This window comes from Macaca thibetana, chromosome 3 (assembly GCF_024542745.1).
Source record: "Macaca thibetana thibetana isolate TM-01 chromosome 3, ASM2454274v1, whole genome shotgun sequence".
NCBI classification, from domain to species: Eukaryota; Metazoa; Chordata; class Mammalia; order Primates; family Cercopithecidae; genus Macaca; species Macaca thibetana.
Window position 1 is genome coordinate 162,944,942 of NC_065580.1, and position 25,748 is coordinate 162,970,689.

Below are 25,748 nucleotides of genomic sequence, written 5' to 3' on the forward strand. Positions count from 1 at the left end.
TAACACTTTTATATCTAACTTGACCTGGCAAACTCTTCTCTCTTTGTGACACCATCTGTTCCTGGTCTTCCGTAGACCCCCCTGAAATCTTTTTCCCTCATTCCTTCTTGGGCTTCTCTCCTTCTGTCCATCCTTCTGCCATTAGTGTCTTCTGGGACTTTTCCTAGGCCCCCTCCTTTTCTCTCTTAGCTGGAAAATTCCAACCATCTATGGTTTCAGTCGCCATTTCCAGACTGACTCACACAGAAATGTTCACAAAACATACTCAGCTAAAAGATCCACACTGAAAACTCATCATCTTCATCCCAAACTTGCTTCTGCTGCCGTCTTCCCCATGTCCATGAATGGCACCACCACCCATGAGGTCACTTGCATTGCCTCCACCCGATCACTGAGCTTCCCTCCCCTTCATTCCCCACTGCCAATCAACCGTCAGGGCCTGTCCCTTCTAATCCATTCTAATCCCTTCTAATCCCTCTCCCTATTGCCATAGTCCTAGTTTAGATCATCACTGTCTTGCTCCCAGACTAGGAGAAAAGCTTTCTCATGGTCTCCCTGTCCCAAGCTGTGTGGAAACTCAGATCTTATCTATCACTTCCATATTAAATACTTCAACTGTCCCTACAACCCTCAGAATAAAGTCCAAGCCCTTGAACTTGACTTACAAGACCCTTTACCATCCGGCCCTGCCTACTTCCCCAGTCTGATCTCTCCATATTCCACCTTCACATGTTAATACTCCAGCCAAACCAAGCCACCGACACTTGGTCTCCAGGTCTTTGCTTATGGTTTTCTGCTCCTGGAATATTATTTCCAGCTCCCCTGGCTGCCCAAATCACTCTTATATTTTATATTCATTTATTCAACAAGCATATCTTGAGTGCCTGCTATGTGTCATGAACTATCCCAGGCACGGAGGACGCAGTAGAAAACAAAACAGAAAAATACCTCACCTCATGAGCTTACATTTTGGTTGAGAGAGACAGACACGAAATATCAGTAAGTAAACACAGGGAGCGCATCAGATAGCAACAGTGCTTTAAAAAAGATAAAACAGGAGGGCAGGGGGTTAATTAACTAAGCAGGGCGTGAGAGTCCTCACTGAGGAGATGGCATTTAAGCTTGGCTTGAATACCACTCCCTCCCGGAAGCCTCCTGGAAATTTTCCAAGACCAGGGCAAGTGTCATCTTTATAAACTTCTATGAAGCTTGTATTCACCCATCACAGCACTTACCACACTTTAAAGGACTTTTGTGTTTACGTGTGTCAACTGTAAACTTTGTGAGGACAGAGACCGAGTCTGTTATTGATTGTATATCGACAGCCCCTTGTAGATATATGTTTCTTTTTTTTTTTTTTTTTTGTTACTTAGTTTTTATTTCATAATCATAAACTTAACTCTGCAATCCAGCTAGGCATGGGAGAGAACAAGGAAAACATGGAACCCAAAGGGAACTGCAGCGAGAGCACAAAGATTCTAGGATACTGCGAGCAAATGGGGTGGAGGGGTGCTCTCCTGAGCTACAGAAGGAATGGTCTGGTGGTTAAGATAAAACACAAGTCAAACTTATTCGAGTTGTCCACAGTCAGCAATGGTGATCTTCTTGCTGGTCTTGCCATTCCTGGACCCAAAGCGCTCCATGGCCTCCACAATATTCATGCCTTCTTTCACTTTGCCAAAGACCACATGCTTGCCATCCAACCACTCAGTCTTGGCAGTGCAGATGAAAAACTGGGAACCATTTGTGTTGGGTCCAGCATTTGCCATAGACAAGATGCCAGGACCTGTATGCTTTAGGATGAAGTTCTCATCTTCAAATTTCTCCCCATAGATGGACTTGCCACCAGTGCCATTATGGCGTGTGAAGTCACCACCCTGACACATAAACCCTGGAATAATTCTGTGAAAGCAGGAACCCTTATAACCAAATGCTTTCTCTCCAGTGCTCAGAGCACGAAAATTTTCTGCTGTCTTTGGAACCTTGTCTGCAAACAGCTCGAAGGAGACGCGGCCCAAAGGCTCACCGTCGACGGCAATGTCGAAGAACACGGTAGGGTTGACCATGGCTAGTAGTACAGGACTTTCCTCGGCGGCAGCGTCTGCAAAGCCGATATATGTTTCTTGAACAACTGAATGCCTTGACAACTTACATTATTTACAAGTTATTTTATATAAAAAAATTTATGTAGTATTTATGGTAATGTCCTGTGTTACAAATCACTTTCTCAACCACTGTCTAGTGTGAGAGATGCAGGTCTTATTGTCACCTTTTAACAGACACTCAGAAGAGTTCAGTTTCTTGCCCAGGGTGTCACAATAAGGGCTAAACCCAGCTCAATCACAGCTCTCACATCTTCAGACCCAGAGTGCTTTCTAGAAAAGCCCCCTGCCTTCCTGCATGTTCTGAGAAAACACAAACCACTAACCTCAGGGTATTAGCCATCCTCAGCCAATTTTCACTGTTCCTCCCTGAGTTATCATATTCTCATCTCCCCAGAAAACTTCCACCAAATGCTAAATCCAACGTGTAAATCCAAAGGTAAAACCTTCTGGAATTCCTTGATGGAGCCATTGCACAGGCTGGCCTGTGTTCTCACACTAGCTTTCAGAACATTTCTTGCCCTCCTGCAAGTCCACATTTAGCAGACTCACTCAGACAACTACGGAGAGGGTTTTGATTGAATTCCTTTCCTATCTGACACTTTTGAGCTAAGATTGTCTTTTCCATGTGTTAATTTTAAAATGTGGGTTTCATAAAAGCTGCAGGCAGAACAGCAGATGGGAGTCAGTTAGCAATCATTAATATCCTCTATTCATTGCCTGCTCCATTTGACAAAGTGTCACTCCACTTGGGCAACAGGGGCCAAAAAGGGAGCGGGGCACAAAACTTCACTGTTGAAGAAAAGCTCTCCTATGCGGCGAAGAGCTGGCCCCATCAGAGTGCCTGGGTCCTGCAGAATTTGGAGAAGTGAGCCTCAGCTACCCTCCCTGAGCGAGGTGAAGTTTGTTGCAGGAGTAACGGGACAGCTCTTGGTAGTTTTCCACTTGCTACTCATGAGTTCTCACCCTCTTTGGCTCTTTGTCACTTGGTCCCATGAAAACACCCACTGCAGGACGCTTGCTCATGCCACCCACCCACCAAATGGCATGTGGCAAAGAGGGTCAGAAGTTCACACACTCTTCCTCTTTGTTTTCTTGTGTTTCTTTCTGCATAAGCACCTCTCAACAGGCCAAATGGTTGTTGTTGCCACATAGATTTTTGTATTGATGGTTTCCTGCCATCCCCTCGTTCTCAAGAGTGGGTGGGGGAAGAACAGGGGAGAGTTAACTATTTTGATGAAGAGCAGTTTATAGGATGAATAGGCACAGACAGCAGAAGTAAGCCTGGATGCTTTGAAATGAGCTGCTTTGTACTGAAGAGTTTGCTTCTGCCCTGCAATACTTCTTTGCAGCTGAATAGATACTGAAGAGAGTAAACACACTTATCTCTCTCAAGAAAAAAAAAAAAAAAATGTATTCCCTGGAAGCTGGAAAATTCTCCTATAGGTATAAACATTTAGGAAAACAGTGATAAGCCCCCTAATTCTAAAAACTAGGAATAACCAATTAGGTCATCTGTCCTCATCTCTGTCACTTCTCTCTAAGGCTTGTGGTGTTCAAATTCTGCTACCCTTAACTTTCTAGAAGGAGGGAGAAACACTTCCATTCCTTTCCACTCTTCCAATTCGGATGGTTCAAACATCAGGACTTCTTAAAAAAAAATGACTTTAATCATGATAAAAACATATTACTTGCAACACAGAACAAACAGAAGAGAAAAATATCTTCTGTGATAGTTTTCTCTTTTGGTTTCTGAAAAGTGAGCAAAATTTTTAATTTAAAAAACCCATAAAATTGTCTTAGGACACTCTCGACCCAGATGAGAGAAGACAGTCATTAAAATAAATTACAGAATGGGAAATGGCACCATTACCATTCTCCACTATTTTTTTTAGAAGCATCTTTTGCCAAAAACCTTTTTGACATCTAATAAAAGCAAAATGTTTTAAGTTAGGAGTGGCTTTTCCGAGCGATATCCCTTTGCCTCAATGGTTACTAACCAAAATAAATGAATAAGATAAATCTGAATAAAAGCAAGAACGAAACCAAACTGAATTAACTTCTTCTCAGCCAGAAGTTAATTTTAAAGCATTAAGCTGAACCATCATTCCTGATGATTGTGGAATGAAGTATTTGGAAGTATACGTTTCATCAACAACTGGGAGACATGGAGTGTGGTTAGGAGAATACCTTGGAATTACACAGTGCTGGGTTCAAACCTGAATTGAGTCATTTCCTAGTTGTGTCCTCTTGAGCAAGTTACCTAGCTTATCTAAACCTGAGTTTCTTCATCCATAAACTGGGAATAATAATAACTGTTTCATTCATCACAAGGTCGTGACAAGGATTAAAAGATAATACAAAGTGCTTAGAGATACAAAAGGTGTAGTAGGGTGTCTGGTGCCTTTTAAGAAAAGCTATTATTACCATATGGAATATTCAGAAAAACTACTAACTGCTGCACAATGCACATGACTTTTTCCTCCTGTGTGCAAGGACTTGAAACTAAAGAATAGAGTTTGGGATCTTCCCACATGGAAGCATGTTCATCATGGTCTCAAAACCAGATTGAACAATATTTGGTAAGTCAGTTTACAAAACTTTCACAGTAGCAGGTCACATGGGATGGTTCTCAGGGTCCCGGGAGAGGGACTGGATTGTGTTGTCCTCAAAATTTATATGTTGAAGCCTCAACCCCCACAGTGAGATTGTATTTGGAGACAGGGCATTTAGGAGATAATTAAGGTTAAATGACGTCAGAAGGGTGGGGCCCTAACCCAATAGAATTGGTTGCCTTATAAGAGGAGGAAGAGAAATTCCTCTCTCTTTCCCTCACTCCCAACTCCCACCCCAGCCCTGCTATATGCACAAACTAAGGAAAAGCCATGTGAGGACATAGCAAGAAGGTGGCCATCTGCAAGCCAGGAAGAGAGCCCTTACTTGGAAGCCAGTCAGCTGACACCTTCACCTTCCTGCCTCCAGAACTGTGAAAAATGCACGTCTGTTGGTTTAGCCACACAATCTATAGTATCTTGTTACGGCAATCTGAGTTGATTAATACAAAAGAAAAGCTATCACCAATTGTACCCCTCAACCAAAAATAGAAAACATGCCTTACTGAGCAGAGAATGCTTCCTCTCTAGGATATCCCTGTCCTACTCTTGAGAGTTGGCCAAATGTACATAAAATTGATGGCTTTATCTGATTTTGAAAGAGAAATACATCAAATCCCATTTTTTTTAAGTTAAGTAACTTTGACAGGGAAAAAAAGTTCACCTCCCAATGGAGAGCAAAATTTGTACAGTAGTCTGTTGGGGAATACATTTTGTTGCACAATTCAAACCTGTAGCCAGGATTGAGTAAGAAAGCAACTTCAATGATTTTGGAAGAAACTGCCCTAAAACCGGAAGGCTTAGTTCCCTTCTGAAATACATTTCTACAAGTGGTTCACCAGTTTAAAGAGAGATGCTACCACCAGTTATTGAAGTGATAGTTTCCTCAGGGAAATGGGCACTACCCAAGAGAGACAAAAATGTAGACAGAGAATGAGTAAATCCTCAAGTGAAAGCCCATAACGAAGTAACATTATGTTATAAAGGTATTGATATTTGTTATTGTCTGTTTCTCACACTGAAGAGAGCAAGTGGAGACAGTTTTTCAAAAGGGGAGTAATCATTTGGGTGAAATGCTGCTGAAGTTTGGGTAAACCAGGGACTCAGAACTGGTCATTGGGTTTGACAACAAAGGAGTCACTGGTGACCTTGATGAGTGCACTTTCAGAACAGTGAGGACAGGCCAGGTGCGTGGCTATAAAGGGAAGCACAGCAGTGAGGAGGGAGCAGGGAGGGGCTCAGGCTCAAGGGAGAAGGTTGTTGTGTTGTTAAGATGAAGAGGTTAGAGCTCAATTGCATAGAGAATGATCCAGAAGAAAGGTACAGTTGGATGTCATGATATAGGAGAGAGAGAAGTGGTTTTCCAGAGTGGCAAGAGGATACGGCCCCAGTGCCCTGGTGAGGTGCTCTCCTCTGCAAGGAGCAGGTCCAGTTCATCCCTGGGAACAGGAAGGAAGGCAGGGCCAAGGGGCAGAGATTCAGTTCTGGGAGAATAAATCAGTTCTCCTCCAATTGCTTCTATTTTCTCACTACAGTCAATGAGAAGCAACATCATCAGATGGGAATGAGGAAGGGAAGGAGTTCTAAGGAGAGATGAGAACATTTGAAACAGCCATCTCAGAGGTAAGAAATTTTCCTACTAGGACCCTTGGTCAGCCTCTGGCCAGCCTAAAAAATGGGCCCTTTGGGTTGGATGTCCATTTTGGGTGCAACCAGCCGAGTCAAGGGTTGGCCTTGGAACATGCATTACAGCCTGTTCGCTCTGCATAACTGCCTAGTTCTCCTTAGCCAGCAAGGGGCTATATGTTGAGTGGGGTAGTTTTCCTAAAATGATCTGTGGCCATAGACCCCTAGAAGGGGCAGAGAGAGGGAGTACCAGTCTGAGAGTAGGCCTGGCCAGATCCACTTAGCATCAGATGACCCTGATTTTTCACATGATAATGAAGTCCAGCAGCTGTATAATATTCAGTGTCCAAGACACAGTGCTGCCAAATCATGCCCTAGTTTTGTTTTTGCTTTTTGAGACAGGATCTCACTCTGTCACCAAGGCTGGAGTGCAGTGGCACAATCTCGGCTCACCGCAACCTCTGCCTTCCCGGTTCAAGCAATTCTCCTACCTCAGCCTCCTGAGTAGCTGGGATTAGAGGTTCCCACCACCACGTCCAGGTATTTTTGTGTTTTTAGTAGAGATAAGGTTTCACCATGTTGCCCAGGCTGGTCTCAAACTCCTGACCTCAAGTGATCCTCCTGCCTCGGCCTCCCAAAGTGCTGGGATTACCAGGCACAAGCCACGACACGCTGCCTGTGCCCTAGTTTCAAAACTTCGTGTACATAACTGTGCACCCTCTATCTGTACTGGAAGGCAATTTCAGTTTCGCTCTACCATCTAGTCAGTTGTTGGTATGTGTCAGGTACTGAGCTAACTAGCTCTTAAAATATATCAACTTAGCCTTAAAACAACCCAGTGGTACTGTTGTTGATCCCATCTTACAAATGAAGCATCTGAAGTTGAGAAATGTGAGGCAGTCTGTCCAAGGACACATAGCTCAACATATCAGTAGGTCTGTCAGACCTCAAAGTCCATACTCTCAACCACTAGTGTAGACTGAAAATACCTCTGATTCAGTTAGATGTTGGGTTGGACTGCAAGTAACAGACACTCCCAAAATATTAACTTACACAAATTAGGGGCTTTGCTTTTCTCGTGTAAAGGGCTGCCGTGGTAAGCCATTCAGGATTGGTATAGCAGCTGCACAACCCTGTCTACAACTGATGTTTCTTCGAGCTATTTGATTCCCTGCTTAGTTTGTGCCTTCATGCTCACAGTCACCATGTGACTACAAAAGGGCAACTCTACCTCCAGCATTGCATCAGCATTCCAGGGAGAAGAAATGGAACAACAGATGAAAAAAGGTGCATGCCAATTTATTCCCCGATCCCAACATTTTTTTTTCTGTCTTCTTTTAAAGAGTTTTCCTGGAAGCCCCACACGGTAACATCTGCTTACTTCTCATTAGCCAGAATTGCCAAAGATCTCCCCTGGCTACAAGGAGTCTGAGAAATATGCAATCTTAGCTGAGCTTATTGCCACCCTAAAGAAAATTGACACTCTGCCACCCCTCCCTTTTTTTCCTACAACCCCCTTGACAAAATTGCTGAAGCAATACAGACTTTTTAAGACTACAAGAGCCACATGATTAATATTCCTGGAATGTTTTCATGAGTATAAAATGCGGTTGTCACAGAGAAGCTTCTACTTACCATCTTAAGGCAAACACCAAACTTCTTCAGAACAACTGATTCCCCCTACAAGGAGAAATATCCAAGGCCTTCATCCACCAGAACAGTCAAATTATTGAAATTTATCAGGACTTGCTCAGTGGCTCATGCCTGTAATCCCAGCACTTTGGGAGGCCAAGGCAGGTGGATCACTTGAGGTCAGGAGTTCAAGACCAGCCTGGCCAACATGGCAAAACCCCATCTCTACTAAAAATACAAAAATTAGCTGGATGCGGTGGTGCGTGCCTATAGTCCAGCTACTCGGGAGGCTGAGGCAGGAGAATCGCTTGAACCTGGGGTGGGTGGAAGTTGCAGTGAGCTGAGATCATGTCACCGCACTCTGTCCTGGGTGACAAGAGTGAAACTGTCTCAAAAAGAAAAAAAGAAGGCCGGGTGCAGTGGCTCATCCCTGTAATCCCAGGACTTTGGGAGGCCAAGGCGGGTGGATCACCTGAGGTCAGGAGTTCGAGACCAGCCTGGCCAACATGGTGAAACCCTGTCTCTACTAAAAATATAAAATTAGCCGGGCGTGGTGGCGGGTGCCTGTAATCCCAATTACTCAGGAGGCTGAGGCAGCAGAATCGCTTGAACCCAGCAGGCGGAGGTTGCAGTGAACCAAGATCACACCACTGCACTCCGGTCTGGGTGACAGAGCAAGACTCTGTCTCAAGAAAAAAAAAAAAGAAAAGAAAAAGAAAAAAGACTTTTTCCCAAAGAGCACAGCATGGAAGGGGTGGAGGAAGAGGAGCTTTGCACTAGAGAAGTCTGACGGGCACTATCTCAGCCAGGTCATCAAGGTCAACATCAACAGTGATGAATCTTGTAGGTGATATGTATCCTTGACATGATTTACTGAAAACGACACTTCACGTCTCTGGTCTTCCCATAACTCCATAACCCCAGTGTAATCAAGAGAAAAACATCAGACAAATCTCAACTCCTCATTCTAACAAATAGGTGACCAGTGTTCCTCGGAACTGTCAAGGTCACCAAAGACCAAGAAAGTCTGAGAAACTGTTACAACCAAGAGGAGCCTAAAGAGGCATGATTAAATGTAATGTAGTATCCCCAGTGGGATCCTAGAACAGAAAACAGTACATAAAGGACATTAGGAAAACCTGAAGAAAATACGAATGAAGTGTGGACTTTAGTTAATAATATTATATCTGGCTCATTAATTGTGACAAATGTACTGTATTTACATAAGTTGTTAAAAACAGGAAACAGTGGACGTGAGGCCTATGGGAACTCTCTGTACTATGCTTGCAATTTTTCTATAAATCGAAAACTGCTTTGAAATTTAAATTTTTATTTTTTATTTTATATTTTTATTCTTTTTTTTAAAAGGCCAGATCATGCCATTAAGTAAGTGACATTCCAGATTGATTACTGTCTGTATTTGCGGGGGAGGCAGTATAGAAAATGGAAAACAAAGCTATTTACAGTTCTCAACATGAGCTGTGTTTCCATAACAAATGTATTTTATAGATAGATTGTTATTCTAATAATAAATACTAATTTTCTTGCCTATATTAGGTCATTATATCCTCTTAAGAGTATAGCTTAGTACAACTCTCCATAGGCAGAGGCTCTTCCTTGAGAAGAACCGATATGAGTTCACGAAGAGTCTCCAACTCAGTTTCGCAAGAACATCCTAGAGGAGAATTAACAAAAGGTGTGGGCCTCTTAGTGGCTGTCAAAGGCCATTTAGTTCCATTTCTAACCCCTGCCAGGACCACAGCACTGCCCCAGGTAGTCAAGCATGGTGGTTTCTGATAAAGGTCTGCCTGTGACTTTTCTGTGTTTTTTTTTTAACTTTCAATTTTTAATTTTTAAATTTTTTATAATTTATTTATTATTACTATTTTTTGGAGACAAGGTCTTCCTCTGTCACCCAGCCTGGAGTACAGTGGCATAATCACAGCTCACGGCAGCCTCCAATTCCTGGGCTCAAGGGATCCTCCCACCTCAGCCTCCCAAGTATCTGGGGCCACAGGCACGTGCCACTACACCCAGTGATTTATCTGTTTTAAAGGTCATGGATCATCACCGTCAAGCAACAAAATGGTTCAGATGAAAAGATGCCATAAAGTAGGTGCGTGAGGTGACGGCCGGAGTTCCCCTAGTTCAATGACTCCCACCTTCGTCAGCCAGGAGTTGGTCCTGATGTATTCCTTATAGACCACTGAGCCAGTCAGATCCAGTACTTCTTCCCCTGTGCTGGCCAGTGGGGTTGATCCAGGCATATGGTGTTTTCCTGGCTTCCAGGTGAGTTTGGCTAAGCGGGGCTTGGCAGGAGATTAAGAGTGGGAAGAAGGGAAAAGCCAGAGGATCTCTCCCCTTCTCTCTCCACCTCACCAGGCATCTCAGCCACTCCTGCAAATCCCACATGACTCCAGTTCTTCCTAGACATGCCCGCCGTGGGTACTGAGTAACCCAGCTCCTGGCTCTGGCAACCTCCCCTCCTTTTGACTCCCAAGCCTAGAAACACAGTGGCTTCCTGCTGATAGCAACTTCTGGGTTCCTCCACTGCCCTTTGTTTGGCCTCTCAGAGTTTTTATCACCCACTGAACCAATTCTTCATAGTAAATGAAACGCCTTTGCAAAATTATGACCGAGACAGGGAAAGAGATCTAACTTAATCAATTCCATCTTGCTTCTAACCTCCAAGCTGTCCTTGTTCATTCTTGGGTGTAGACTGAACGAACTTTGGTAGAAACTCAGTTTATAGTTTAAAACAAAGATAACAGCCCTTTCTCAAAGCAGACCTCCTCCTTGTGTGGGGACTAGACTGCCTTTGTAGGACTAACCTTAGCCACAAGATTAGAAAATATGGTTTAGGAGTCATGCAGCTGGAGATTACAAGATTCTCACCCTCCCTAAACCACTCCAAAGATCAGTGCTTGAGATATTTTGCAGACCCTGAACTTGTTGGATCAGCTGGCTCCACCCAGATGGATAAACTGGCTCATCTGATCATGTGGCCCCTGCCCAGGAACTGACTCAGTGAAAGACGACAGCTTTGACTCCCTATGATTTCATCTCTGACCAATCAGCACTCCTGGCTCATTGGCCTCCCGCGCCCCAACTCAGCAAGTTGTCCTTAAAAGCTCTGCTCCCCGAATGCTTGGAGAGACTGATTTGAGTAATATAAAAACTCTGGTCTCCCGCGTACCCAGCTCTGCGTGAATCACTCTTTCTCTATTGCAATTCTCCTGTCTTAATAAATAGGCTCTGTCTAGGCAGCTGGCAAGGGGAACCCCTTGGGCAGTTACATAAATACCGTCTGTTGGCCAGAGCGGTGGTTCATGCCTGTAACCTCAACACTTTGGGAGGCCGAGGTGGAAGGATCACTTGAGCCCAGGAGTTCAAGACCAGGCTGGGCAACATAGCGAGATTCTCCTTAAAATAAATAAATAAATAAATAAATAAATAAATAAATAAATAAATAAAAATTAGCCACGTTTGGTGGTGCATGTCTGTAATCCCAGCTACTCTGGAGGCTAAGGCAGGAGGAGTGCCTGAACCCAGGACTTTAAGGCTGCAGTGAGCTGTGATGTGCCACTGCACTCCAACCTGGAGGACAGAGGAAGACCCTATCTCTAAATAAATAAATTAAATTACATACCCTCTGTTTTTCCTGAGACAGGGCAGAGTGTTTTTTAATACCCTCTTTTAAAATACTTAAAGTAGATTTCAATTTCCTTGTTAAACCCTGCATGTCTTTTATTATTTATTTATTTATTTATTTATTTTTGAGACAGAGTCTTGCTCTGTCTCCCAGGCTGGAGTGCAATGTCACAATCTCAGCTCACTGCAACCTCCACCTCCTGGGTTCAAGCGATTCTCCTGCCTCAGTCTCCCAAGTAGCTGGGATTACAGGCACCCACCACCACGCCCAGCTAATTTTTGTATTTTTGTAGAGATGGGGTTTCACCATTTTGCCAGGCTGGTCTTGAACTCCTGACCTCAGGTGATCTGCCCACCACGGCCTCCCAAAGTGCTGAGATTACAGGTGTGAGCCACCACACCCTGCCTCTGCAATGTCTTAAGACCAGATTTTTTTTCATTCCCCTACACACACACACACACACACACACACACACACAATTTTGAAAGCACTTTGCTTTTGTCTTCCTGATTTCATGTCATAGCAGTTAATGCTTCTTAGAAACATGGGAGTTGAACAAGGTGGACCCTACCACTATGATTGAGCCAGGAAGTTGTAAGAGGACCTGGGAGAATGATCTAGAGGCATAGCTGGACTCTAAATGAACTTCTGGCCCAACAACCACAGCAAAATCAATAGATGTATCTTCTCTAAAACTAACAAAATGTTGGCTACACATTTTTAAACTCTCTATGGTCATAAAATTCCCCTACACACACACACACACACACACACACACACATTTTGAAAGCACTTTCAAAAGGGAAGCAACATTTTCCTTTGGTTACTACGATGCCTCGGTGGGGTCACGCTGGTGTTTCTAGATTTACCAGGCAGACTAAAAAGAGACTCCGTTAAGGATAAAAGATTCCATTGTTCATAAGAAGAAACATGTTGACTTTGGTTTAGCACTGGCATCTTCATGGGGTCCTATCGACTTTATATTGTCCCTGGATGGAACAGTTTCGGGGAGTTTAGAGAAGTGTTTTGTAGTGATTTAGGAATATTTGGAATATTTAGGAATATTTGGTTAATGGTCCATTTGTCACTTGGCATGTGGCTCATTTGTTCTCATTCCTGTCTAATGTAACAGACTTCGCCTAAGTTAACCGGATAACCATAAAGTTTGAAACTAAGAAGTTTAATTTGTCCTAAAATAAGCAATTTAGATCCACCCAAATTTGTGAGAAGACGAACAAAGCTCTATTCAACTCTTGCTGTGTAGATCTAATGTCAGTGTCCTTAGGCAGCAAATGTCATTCTAGATTCGTGTACAATGTAAATTCTGAAAACCACATACTTTGAAGACCAGGACACTCAGACTCTCTTAGGTGATAATGTATGCATGAATTCACATGTGAATACACAAGTACATATGAATCCTGTTCTGTAAGATGCTGAACAGTAAGTTCCACTGAACTGCTTTCTTATCACTCAAAAACTGTTTGGCTTCAGAGAAATGAGGTATTCAACAAAATGATTTTATTGCTTTTCTTTTGCTTTTATCAACATGTTGCAATCACATGTAATTGAAGGACAAATTCTTCCCCAGAAGATACAGAGAAACAACTTCTTAGAAATACTATTCTTGGCAGATAATGAGCCATAATTGCAAAAGGATGAGATACACGTATCAATCCGAAAAGCAAAGGCTTAAAGTAGTCCCTGTCTTTTGTGGTTCAAACTTTCACTACCACAGACACACAATTAAATAAGTTCACATAGATGTGAGCAAAAGAAACTAATCTTATTGTCCTTCACAATTAGCTTTAATGGCTTTAAAATATATGAAGGGGGCCAGGTGCGGTGGCTCAAGCCTATAATCCTAACACTTTGGGAGGCTGAGGTAGGCAGATCACTTGAGGTTAGGGGTTCAAGACCCGCCTAGCCAACATGGTGAAATCCCGTCTCTACTAAAAATACAAAAATTAGCTGGGCATGGTGGCTCATGGCTGTAATCCCAGCTACTCAGGAGGCTGAGACAAGAGAATGGCTTGAACCCAGGAGGCAGAGGTTGCAGTGAGCCAAGATAACGCCATTACACTCCAGCCTGGGAGGCAGAGCAAGACTCCATCTCAAAAACAAACAAACAATAACAACAACAAGTTTATGTATGTATATATGGAGGGTTTTTTACATCTAATGGCTCACAAACTTTGGGGTATATCAGGATTTCCTGGAGCTTGGTACAATGACAATTCTTGGCTCTAGCTGCCACATATTTGGTAGGTGATTTGGTCAGAAATTTGTAATTGAAACACGTCCCCTGATTCTGATGTTGGAGGGTCTCCAGACCATGCTTTGAGAAATGCTAGGTGACATACTACTCAGGAGAAGACACAGCCCCAACCCTAAAATATAATATGTTTTTACCTTAAAGCCAATTGTATTTTTAATTGGACAGGTGCCACCAGTTCTACAGTAGTTGGATTCACTGCTTGAGGGCAGACATCCTAGCACAGGGAAAAAAATGTTTCTTTTGTTTGTTTGTCTGTTTGTTCATTTGTTTTTGTTTTTGAGATGGAGTCTTGCTCTGTCACCAAGGCTAGAGTGCAGTGGCTCGATCTTGGCTCACTGAAACCAAGATCGGATCAATTGATTCCCCTGCCTCAGCCTCCTGAGTAGCTGGGATTACAGGCACCCACCACCACACCCGCCTAATTTTTGTATTTTTAGTAGAGACCGGAGTTTCACCATGTTGGCCAGGCTGGTCTCGAACTCCTGACCTCAGGTGGTCCACCCACCTTGGCCTCCCAAAGTGCTGGGATTACAGGTGTGAGCCACCGTGCCCAGCCAAGAAAAATGTTTCTTACTTGGTCAATACACAGAAGCCCCTCAATACCTTTGCTTGTGTGAAACTCTTGGGGGACATCTGAGCACCTCTTGCACTTTTATTCCGGGTGCTCTTTTCCAAGGAGGGAAAGGTCATTTGAAGAACAAATCACTTGCCTTTCTCAGCCAGGGTCCCTGCAGAGATCCAGCCAGTGTTTTTCAGAGCCTGGCATTCTGCCCAGGGCTGAGAGGCACCTTTTGACTTGGTGCTCTGGACAAGATTTGACAATCTGGGCCAAATCTGGAATGGGTTTCTGAAAGCCAATATTGAAGCACTTGTGATTGAGACCTGCCAAATAATGTGTCAGGAATGTCCAGTTCCTTTCCCATGCAGAGTGGCAGTGTTTAATGAAAAAACACAGCTCTGAAAAATGAGATGTTTTGTGCATTATCCATATTCATTAAAACTGGAACCCAACCCCGGAAAACACAGATGACCTCCGTCATCAACACCTCACCTTTTTTCCTGTGGTTACTTAATAGAAATGTCACAGAAGCTATTCTATAAGGACATGTCATGTGGCAGCATCTGCAGGCCACTGTCCCCTTTCTTCTTGTCCAGCCTGATGCTAGGCAGTGGGAGGGGAGGTATGGGGGTGGTGAATTAAACAAAATCTTTAAAAACAAGACTCTGGCTCTGACTTCCACTGCACAGATTACCAAGCGGATAGGCATTTTATTTTGCTAAATGAAAGGGCTAGTTTATATCTTCCCTGGATCATTTTCTAACCTAACTGCAGTGGAAACATTCTCAGAAAGAAAGACTTTCTTGTTTGTTTGCCCTTTATATAGCCACTGGTCATCCCACTTGGAGAATTTGGGCAGTGACCTGCTGCTTCTGCTTGGGGCCAGACCAGCAAACTCCTCTATGAGTTGGCCAACACAGCGTTTCATCAGATGATCGCAGCCAGCTCAGAAGCCCTCAGTGGCACCATGTTGAAAGGTAGACCACATTTCAAGCCCATCTTTCATGGATGGAAATGGCTTATCTCACTGGCTCCTCTAAACAGGGAACCACATCTGACTCAAATTGTCTACATTCCACAAATTGGTCTTTTTGGTTGTTTGGGGTTTTGTTTTTTTCTGTCAAGCACGTAGCAGGAATTTTCCTCTGGAAGGAAGCCATGAAAAGATGGCTTCCTCAAAACGGTAGGAAATCCCTATGTGATGGTTAATTTTAATGTGTCAACTTAACTGGGCTAAGGGATGCCCAGATAGCTGGTAAAAGATTATTCCTGGGTGTGTCTATGAGGGTGTTTCTGGAAAAGATTAGCATTTGAATTGGTCAGCTGGGCAAACAAGATAGCCCCCAGCAGTGTGGGCAGGCCTCATCCCATCCACTGCCGGCCTGAATAGAACACAATAGCAGAAGAAGGGTGAATCTATTTTCTCATCTTCAACTGGGACATTCATTTTCTCCTGCCCTTGAACTTTGCAGCTCCTGGTTCTCGAGCCTTTAGAGTCTGGAACTGACACCAGCATCTTCCCACCACCTCCATTCCCAGGACTGAATTACACCACCAGCTCTCCTGGGTCTCCAGCTTTCAGATAGTAGATCAGATTTTGGGACTTCTCAGCCTCCATAATCATGTGAGCCAATTCTCACGATTGATTGATTGACCGAGAGAAAGAGAGAGAGAGAATGGATAGACAGATAAATAGTTGATGGATGACAGATGATAGATTGATAGTTAATAAATAGATGATTAATAGATAGATGCTAGATAGATAATAAATAGATGGCAGACAGTTTATAGATGAGAGATGACAGTTGATAAATAGATAGATGATAGGTAGATAGATAGATAGGAGAGAGAGAGAGAGATGACAGGTAGATAGATCCTATTAGTTCTGTTTCTCTGGAAACCCCTGACTAATACACCTTGCAAGTGGTTCCTAGTAAGATCTTCTCTTGCAACCAAACCCCACAGTTTGCTTCTCACAAAATAAAGATAAGGCGGTGGAGCTTGGCCAGCGTCTGCCTCTCCTGAGATCTGACAAAGCCCGAGTGCTAATTTTCCCCCTTTCCTCACTTTCTCCTTCCTCCCCTGGCAGCGGTTGTGTGGCAGAAGCAGACTTACACTGCAAAGCGTTTGAATCTCAGTTCTTCTTCTAAACCAGTTAGCAAGTTTCTAAGCCATTCTGGGCCTCCTTTCCTCAGCTGATGAAACAGTCATGGAGAATACTTCAAAGCATTTGGGGGTGAATTCAGTGAGACGAGGAACACGAAGGGACCTGGAAAGGATGGCGGCTCTCCCTTTTGGTTGTGTCTTTTTTCTTTGACAAGGGGAACGACTCGAGGATGGGAAGGAAGTGGCATTGTTCACATGGAACTCAGAAAATCTCTTCATTAGTGAAATTTGAGGCTGTTCTCATTCTAACCACAGTTGTCGTGATGCTGAAGTCATTTCTCTCAGAGGTCTGCCTCTCCCACTCTGAGCGCTGCACAGACCTTCCAGACAGCGGCTTTCAGGACAATGACAATGAAACCATTTCCTGCGTAGCGAAACACACTCATGGTTCTCACTCAAGTGATCTAATCTCACAGGGACATTCTTTATATACATTTTGAATGTAAATAAAAAGTAACCTTTAAAATCGTCATGTTAGGGTTTCACGGATGGGACTTTAAGCAGTCCATGATACCCCTGGAAACTGCCTGAATGTTCATGGTTCCTGGGTATATAATAAAGTTTCAAAGACAGCCTCTACAGATGCACTGTTCAGTCAATACATAATGTCAGCCACATAGTTAATTTAAAGTTCTCTGGTAGCCACATTTAAAATTAACGAAATTAGGCTGGGCATGGTATAATCCCAACACTCTGGGAGGCCGAGGTGGGAGGATCGCTTGAGCCCGGGAGTTCAAGACCAGCCTGGGCAACATGGCGAAACTCCATCTCTACAAAAAATACACACAAAAAATAAACTTGGCCAGGTTTGGTGGCACACACCTGTAGTCCCAGCTACCTAGGAGGCTGAGGTGGGAGGATCACTTTAGCCCAGGAGGTTGTGGCTGCAGTGAGCCGTGATCATGCCACTGTACTTCAGCCTAGGCCACACAGTAAGATCCAGTCTCAAAAAAAAAAAAAATACTTTAAATAATATATTCAATTTAAGCCAAAATATCAAAAATATATTCAATATAAGAGATTTGCTTTTTTTTTTTTTTTTTTTTTTTTTTTACTAAATTCACAATCTAGTGTGTATTTTACACTCATAGCACATCTCAATTCCAGCTAGCCCCATTTCAGCTGCATGTGGCTAGTGGCTACTATGCTGAAGAGTGCACATTTATAGCTTTTGTCAGCTTTTGATAACAAGTAGCATCGTGACATTATAGAGGATAGTGAGAGATCATAGTGCCAATCACAGTTCAAAAGTCCCCTTAGGAGCTCACAAAAAGCTTTCAGGTAAATTATCTCACTGGATTCTCACTTTTAAAAACTCACAAAGTGGACATGGCAGATGTCATTTCCTCACATGAGAACTGAAAAATACTAAAGCTTAAAAAAATGAAATAGGTCGGGTGCAGTGGCTCACACCTGTGATCCCAGTACTTTGGGAGCCTGAGGCGGGAGGATCTCTTGAGCTCAGGAGTTGGAGAGCAGCCTGGGCAACATAGCAAGACCTCATCTCTACTAAAAATAAAAATTAAAAAATCAGCTGGGCGCGGTCTTCACGTCTATAGTCCCAGATACTCAAGAGGCTGAGGTGAGAGGATTGTATGAGCTTAGGAGTTCGAGACCAGCCTGGGCAACATAAAGAGACTCCTGTCTTTATAACAAATTATAAAATTAGCCAGGCCTGGTGGTGTGCAGCTATAGTCCCAGCTACATGGGAGGCTGAGGTGGGAGGGTCACTTAGCCCAGGAGTTCAAGACTGCAGTGAGCTGTGATCACACCACTGCACTCCAGCCTGGGCAACAGAGCAAGACCTTGTCTCAAATACATAAATAAATAAATAATTGGCCTCAAGTCCAACAGCTGGAAGTTGAAGAGCTAGAAACGTCAATTGGGCCTTCGAACTCCAAATCCCCAGTTCTAGCTAAGAAAGGGATGGCCACATCCCACTGTCATCACAAGGCTGTGGAAGCAGCTCTCGTTTACATCCTCTGCCAGGTAATAAGGCCCAAAAGGGCAGGAATTGATCTACATTTTGTTCCTTACTGCATTCCCAGCACCTAATAGTGCCTGGCACAGAGCAGGCACATGATTCCTCCTTGATGAATTAAATTCAACTGAATGAGGAAGAACGGTACAGAGCAGACACCCTCATAATCAGAATCCAAGTCACTCCATCTCCAGGACCTTTTGGTGAAGCCAAAATCACAAAAGCCACCTTCACACAGAGGTGGCCTTTGTCCATCCTTTGACACTCTCTCCTTTCCCACCAGACACAAAAATATCTGCGCATCTTTTTCAGAGTAAATAACCTTAGCCATGCCTCTGTGTTAATGCTCACTTTGCATTTTTAAGTGGAAATTTACATCTCCAGTGCAAAATAGATCTTGAAAGTAGACTCAGTCTGGAGCAATCTGGATGCCAACCTCTGCCCCTCCTTCCACCCACCCAAGGCCACCTGGAGGGGCCCATGGACCACCCCAAGAGGCTGTGAAGCTACATTAGTACGAGAGAAACATCACATTGCCCCTCCACTTTGCCAGCTGTGTTGGGTTGAATCATGCAGATCTGGAAGAGTAGTCAAGTCTGACTAGCGAGCCCGGAGGATGGCTTGAGGCTCGGTGGAAGCACAGCCCATTCCCAGCCACCCCTGGCACAATCTGCTGCTGGCCCCTGGCTCACTTCTACACCCCTAACAGCAGCAACCTCCTGCACTGAAGGTATCTTTGCCTCCCTGTGTGGCAGCTCTGGCATCCCACATCTGGGTTGCTTTGCCAGGGTTTAGTGGAAACCTGGGCCAGGTGCTGAGAGCTTCTATCTTCCCAGTGGTGTTAGGATGTGGGGGCAAGGCAGAGATCCAGGACCAGCACATCCTTCCCATGCCCTCAGCTGCTGCTTTCTGCCAGCTTACCACTGGGCACCCAAGAGGAATGTAGAGCAGGGGGCAGGAGCAAAAGCTCATTCTGAACTTTTTTATGAGTTCCTCAAATCTGACTGGCAAACATTTCACAGCCCAGGACCCCACATTTACCCTTACCAAAGCAAACTAGAGTCTGACTGAGTCCCGTGCTATTTCTGTCAAATGTACCTTGTTTTTGTAAGTTTCTCCATGAATTAGTTTTTCCAGAGGACACCCAAAATTGCCACCCATATTTTGGTTGGAGGAAAAACATCCTTTGTTAAATGAACGAACTAAGTGCAGTGGAAAATTCAAGATTAATCCAATTAATAATCAAGGACCTCCTGCTGCTGCAGGTCAAAGCTCTGGGCACTGGAGATACTAAGGTGACACTAAGAGGCCATAGAATCACTTGGACAGTTTACAATTTAGTGGTAAGGGGTGAGGACAAGGGGAGAGAGAATAAATCAGAAAACACCAATATGTAAGAGATTCTAATAATCATAAATGCTCTGAAAACATTAAAATAAGTTATGGGGGATACAGTCGTTTCAGCCTAAGAAAGACCACTTAGAAGGGTGATCTTCCTTTGGAAGCAGTGACATTGAGTCCGTGAGATGAGCGATAAGAAGCAGCCAGCTACACGAAGAGCTGGGGAAGAGTGTGTTGGCAGAAGGAAAACTGGGAGGCCTGGCACAGAGGCTCACACCTGTAATCCCAGCACTTTGGGAGGCCAAGACTAGTGGATCACCTGAGATCAGGAGTTCAAGACCAGCCTGGCCAACATGGTGAAACCCCATCTCTACCAAAAATACAAAAATTAGCTGGGTGAAGTGGCACATGCCTGTCGTCCCAGCTACTCGGGAGGCTGAGGCAGGAGAATCGCCTGAACGCTGGAGGTGGAGGTTCCAGTGAGCTGAGAGCCTCCACTGCACTCCAGCCTGGGTGACAGAGCAAGACTCTATCTCAAAAAGAAAGAAAAAAAGAAAAGCAGAATAGTAACTGGGAAGGCCCTGAGGCAGGAGCGGGTTTGTTGCATGGGGAGAGGTCCATGTGGCTGGAGCAGAGTGACAAGGGGCAGTGGTGAAGGATGACATTGCAGGGTCGTTAGGGACCAGATAGGATGGGGACAAGTATAGATTTTACTCCAAGCATCAAGTGTCTCCTTGGAGCGCTCCAAGCAGGGGAGTAAAACCCCTTAGATTTTCTAAGGTCTGCCCTGGTTGCAGCTGGGAATGGGCAGTGGAAGAGAGTCATAGAGGCCACCCCAGAGATCTCAATCTAGAGAAGGAACAAAATACCTAGAACTCCAGTCAGGGTGACATATATTACAACAGAGCTTTAAACTAATGGCCAAGAGAGCCACCAGTTGAGAAAAAGTTATTCCAGCTGAGGAGACGGGAGGGGACTCTTGGGGGTGCCGCTCAGGCCTGGGCCTAGGCTTTGGGTACAACCATCTTAAATTTAGTCTGCAATTAATTTACTTTTTTCAGTCACCACTTGAGGTTACTCTGATGCCAAATCACCATTCTCAATCTGCCCATCCCCACAGAGGACACAGTTAATGTCTTCTAGAACCTTATACTCTGGCCACAGGGCACAGAGCCAAGCTTTCAATAGGAGCAAAGTATTACTTTCCATGTGGGTAACAGCAGCAGGAAGGCATCTGATTTCTTTGACTTGAGGAGTTCAGAAGATGCTGGAAACCACAGAGAGGGAAGCCTTATTTCCTTGTTAAATGCTAAGAGGTGTGTCTCTGGGTGGAACCCACCTTGGCAAACCTGTGAAGCTCTCCTGGTTTCAGGGATCAGAGCAGTTCAGAACTGCAAAGGATCTCACCTGTCATCCAGTCTAGCATCTCCCAAGTCCAACGGTGGTCCTGAAACAGGAAGTGATGGAAATGCAATCTCCAGTCTTCCCAGGCCTCATGAGCCAGAATTTGCATTTTCACAAGATCTCCAAGTGATGTGCATGCATATTATAGTTTGAGAAGCACAGCTCTGAAGATTCTCACCTTCAATGGGTAATAGATTCACCAGCACAGATTTAAAAAAAAAAAAAAAAACGCTATAAGAGATGTCTGGGCCCTGTTCTAGGGATTCAGTTTTAATTGGTCTGGGGTTAGCCTAGGCAGTTTTATGTAATTGTTTTTTGTTTTGTTTGAAGTCCCTGATCATGCAGGGACATTAATCAGAGAATCTCTTATATAATCCAAGGTTCTTATTTTTACTGATATGAAGCTCTGGCTCAATAAATTGAAAAGATTCACATCTTATTCCAATGTAGGTATCTTGGCAAAAGTGGGCCCAAGATTCTGCATTTCTAACAAGCTCTCAGGTGAGGCCAATGCTGGTCCTCAAATCATACTGAGAATAACAGGTGTAATGGTTAATTTTATGTGTTGATGTGACTGGGCTATGGGGTGCCCAGATATTTGGTCAAACACCATTCTGAGTGTGAGGTTTGTTTTAGATAAGATTAACATTTAGATCCATAGACTTTGAGTAGATCGCCCTACATTACGTGGGTGGGTCTCCTTCAAATAGTTGAAGGTCTGAATAAAAAACAAAAAGACTGGCCTCGCCTGAGCAAGAGAGGATTCTCCAGCAGATGGCCTTTGGACTTCATCTGCAATGTTGGCTCCTCCTGGTTCTCCTGCAGACTGCCTTTGAACTAGAACTAGAACTAAAGCATTGCTTCTCCTGGGTCTCCAGGCTGCCAGCCTACCCTGCAGATTTTTGACTTGTCAGCTTCCATAATCTCACGAGCCAATTCCGTATAATAATTATCTTTCTATAAACATATACATATTCTATTTGCTATGTTTCTCTGGAGAAGTCTAATACAACAGGGTTACAAAGGTTGCTCTGCTGAGATTCCAATTTTTGCCAAGATGGAGAAGTCACACAAACCATTATACGTCTCGCCCAGAGTCAACCTAATTGAGGTAGGAAACACAAAATTCAGAAACTAAAGGGAAAACTGTAAGAACACTGAAAGAGAAACTGTTGTGTGTGTGTGGTGGTAGGAGTGGTAAGGGTTGCAGCCTGGGATGAGCCAGCTGGTGCTACTCTAGGAGGATACAGTAGAAAAAGCAACTTGAGTTCCACTCTTCTCTTCCATCATTGCCTTGGGACAATCACTATCTTTCCTCAGCCTTTAGAAATTGGCAGTTGTGGCCCAGACTGCTGACACAAGAGTGAAATCAGGGCAGCCCAGAAGTCCCATTCCAGTGAAACCTTATAGAACGTAAGTGAAGGCTGAGTAGCCTCTGCATTCCCTGCCCTCCCAGTCCCAGAGTTGGGGATGATAAACTGTGCATGCCTATTCCTGTTGCTGCTTCTGCCTGAGGATCTAAAGAGGAAGCTCTGGCCTCAGGTATTGCTTGGTGGGTGATACCAAATGGGGGCATCTTATTTGGGGTTCTCTCCCAGGCTTGCCCATTCTCTCTCTTTGTTCATCCAAACGTAGCAATATAAAACAAGAACAGGGAGAAAATACAAGTATTTCAGTAAAAGAGCACAGTAAATTGTCTTCATGGTTGAATGGATACAGCTAAAGAATGAATTAGTGAATTGGAAAATCAGATTGAAGAACTCTCCAGAAAGCAAGCAGGGGAAAATTCAAATGTAGAAAATATAAAAGAAAAGTTAAGAGACTTAAAGAATGAAAGTAAAACTACCAGCATCCAGACAATAGGAGTCACAGAATAGAAAAAAAAAAATAGAAATAAAGAGAAGAAAATAGATGAAGAATTCAAGGAGATACATTTCCAAGCATTAAAGATGATTATATTCAAATTTTTTAAAAGAGTGCATAGAACATCAAAAGGAAAGAGAAGAAAATTCCACATCTAAGCACACTAGAATCAAATTTAGCAATACCATGCAGAATCATGGAAATAATTAATTAATTAATTTGGAAATACCAAACACAAAGAGAAAATTTTGAAAACTCTCAGAAGGAGCATAACACCTACAAAGGAAAAATAACTTTTTTCCTTTGTGAACATCATACTTTTTTAAAGTCACTTTAAAAGTGAACTTCATGCTTTTTAACCACAACAGTGAATGCAAAAACATAATGAAGTGTGAGCTGTAAAGTGCTGAAGGGCTGGGAGTCATGGTGCATGCCTGTAATCCCAGTACTTTGGGAGGCCAAGGCAGGTGGATAGCTTAGTCTTAGGAGTTAGAGACCAGCCTGGGCAACATGGAGAAGCCCCACCTCTACCAAAAATACAAAAATTAGCTGGGAATAGTAGCACCGCAAGTCCCAGCTACTTGAAAGACTGAAGTGGGTGGGAGGGTTGCTTGAGCCCAGGAAGTTGAGGGTGAAGTAAGTTGTAATCATGCCACTGCACTCCAGCCTGGGACACAGAGTGAGACCTTGTCTCTAAAAACTATTAATAAATAAATAAAATACTGAGGAAAGTACTTTGAACTTAAAATTCCATTTCTGGCAAGATTGTCATTCAAATGTAGTGTGTAATAAAAATATTCTCAGGCATACAAGGCTTGAGGAAGTTTGTCATGCTATAATCCACATTTAAAAACACTTGAAGAAGTTATACTCAAATAAGAGAAATAAATGCATCAAAAGCTGCAAGAAATATGTGAAATAAGGTTGGGTGCAGTGGCTCATGCCTGGTAATCCCAGCACTTTGGGAAGCTGAGGTAGGTGGATCACCTGAGGTCAGGATTTTGAGACCAACCTGGCCAACATGGCAAAACGTTGTCTCTACTAAAAATACAAAAAACAGCTGGGCATGGTATTGGGCACCTGTAATCCCAGCTGCTCAGGAGGCTAAGGCAGGAGACTCGCTTGAACCCAGGAGGCAGAGGTTGCAGTGAGCCGAGATTGAGAGCCACTGCACTCCAGCCTGGGCAAAAGAGCAAGACTCCATCTCAAAAAAAAAAAAAAAAGAAGTATGTGAAATAAGGGGGAACATAGATCTTAAAAATTTTTTGTTTGTGGATATTAACATGAGAGATGGGATGAACTCAAAGGATTTGAAGGCATGCTAAAGCTATTTTGCTAAAGATAAGCTATAGATATAAAATTTTCTAAATAACAGCAGCAGAAATGTTTAGTTTTTAACTTTTTTGGACAGGGTCTTGCTCTGTCTTCCAGGCTGCAGTGCAGTGGTGCAATCACTGCTCACTGCAGCCTCTACCTTCTGGGCTCAAGCAATCCTCCCAGCTCAACTTCCTGAGTAGCTGGGATTGCAGGCACACACCACGACATCTGGCTGATTTTCTTTATGTTTTGTAAAGATGGGGTCTCCCTATGTGACCCAACCTGGTCTCAAACTCCTGGGCTCAAGTGATCCTTCCACCTTTCCTCCCAATGTGCTGGGATTATAGGCAAGAGCCACTGCACTGGCCAATTTTTAATTTTTAATTTAAATTTAAATTAAGAAGGCAGAAAAAAGTGTAAATACATTTAAAAATCTGGCCGGGAATGGCGGCTCACACCTGTAATCTGAGCACTTTGGGAGGCTGAGGCAGCCAGATCAACTAAGGTCAGGAGTTCGAGACCAGCCTGGGCAACATGGCAAAACGCTGTCTCTATTAAAAATACAAAAAGTTAGCTGAGCATGGTGGTGCGTGCCTGTAATACCAGCTACTCGGGAGGCTGAGGCAGGAGAATCGCTTGAATCCGGGGAGCGGAGGTTGCAGTGAGCCAAGATCACGCCACTGCACTCCAGCCTGGGTGACAGTGCGAGACTGTATCTCAAAAAATAAATAAATAAAACAATAAAAATAAAACAATACAAATGGTCTAAATTTGCCAACTAAAAGTCAGAAATTATCAGATTGGATTTAAAAAACAAAATCCACCTACATACTATTTATAAAAGGTATATCTAAAGTATAAAAACATGAAAATGTTGACATTAAAAGAATGAAGAAAGATAACATATGTCAATATAGGATAAATATACTTTAAAAGAAAACACATACTTAGGGTTAGAGAGGATCACTGGATGCAGAGAAAAGGGTTCGTTCTCGGAGAAGACATGACAAAGCTAAACATGAATGCATCTAATGAACAAACCTCAAAATACAAAAAATATTGATAGAAATACATGGGGAATGCTGGATACATGATAATGCTAAATGTGAATGCATCTAATTAACCTTAAAATATATAAAACAAAAAATGGATAGAAATACACGGAGAAATGGACAAATCCACTATCGTCGAGAGAGATTTCAATTATTGAAAGGT

At 43.4% G+C, this 25,748-nt stretch overlaps 3 protein-coding genes across 28 annotated transcripts in view; 1 reads left to right on the top strand and 2 right to left on the bottom strand.

The window, feature by feature from the left end:
* The window catches only part of ATP5PO (ATP synthase peripheral stalk subunit OSCP), a 1,173,690-nt gene that overhangs the window by 1,062,099 nt on the left and 85,843 nt on the right, over nt 1-25,748 (top strand). The window lies entirely within an intron of this gene.
* The window catches only part of MRPS6 (mitochondrial ribosomal protein S6), a 519,933-nt gene that overhangs the window by 347,445 nt on the left and 146,740 nt on the right, over nt 1-25,748 (bottom strand). The gene's annotated exons all lie outside the window — the stretch shown is intronic.
* Nucleotides 1,347-2,107, bottom strand: LOC126950729 (peptidyl-prolyl cis-trans isomerase A-like). The gene has a single exon (XM_050784697.1). The coding sequence runs from the start codon at nt 2,064-2,066 to the stop codon at nt 1,569-1,571; it is 498 nt and encodes a 165-aa protein (XP_050640654.1). The 5' UTR covers nt 2,067-2,107; the 3' UTR covers nt 1,347-1,568.

Bases quoted from the DNA above. Each gene is read 5' to 3' on its own strand.
- LOC126950729 (XM_050784697.1), bottom strand. From the start codon at position 2,066: ATGGTCAACCCTACCGTGTTCTTCGACATTGCCGTCGACGGTGAGCCT.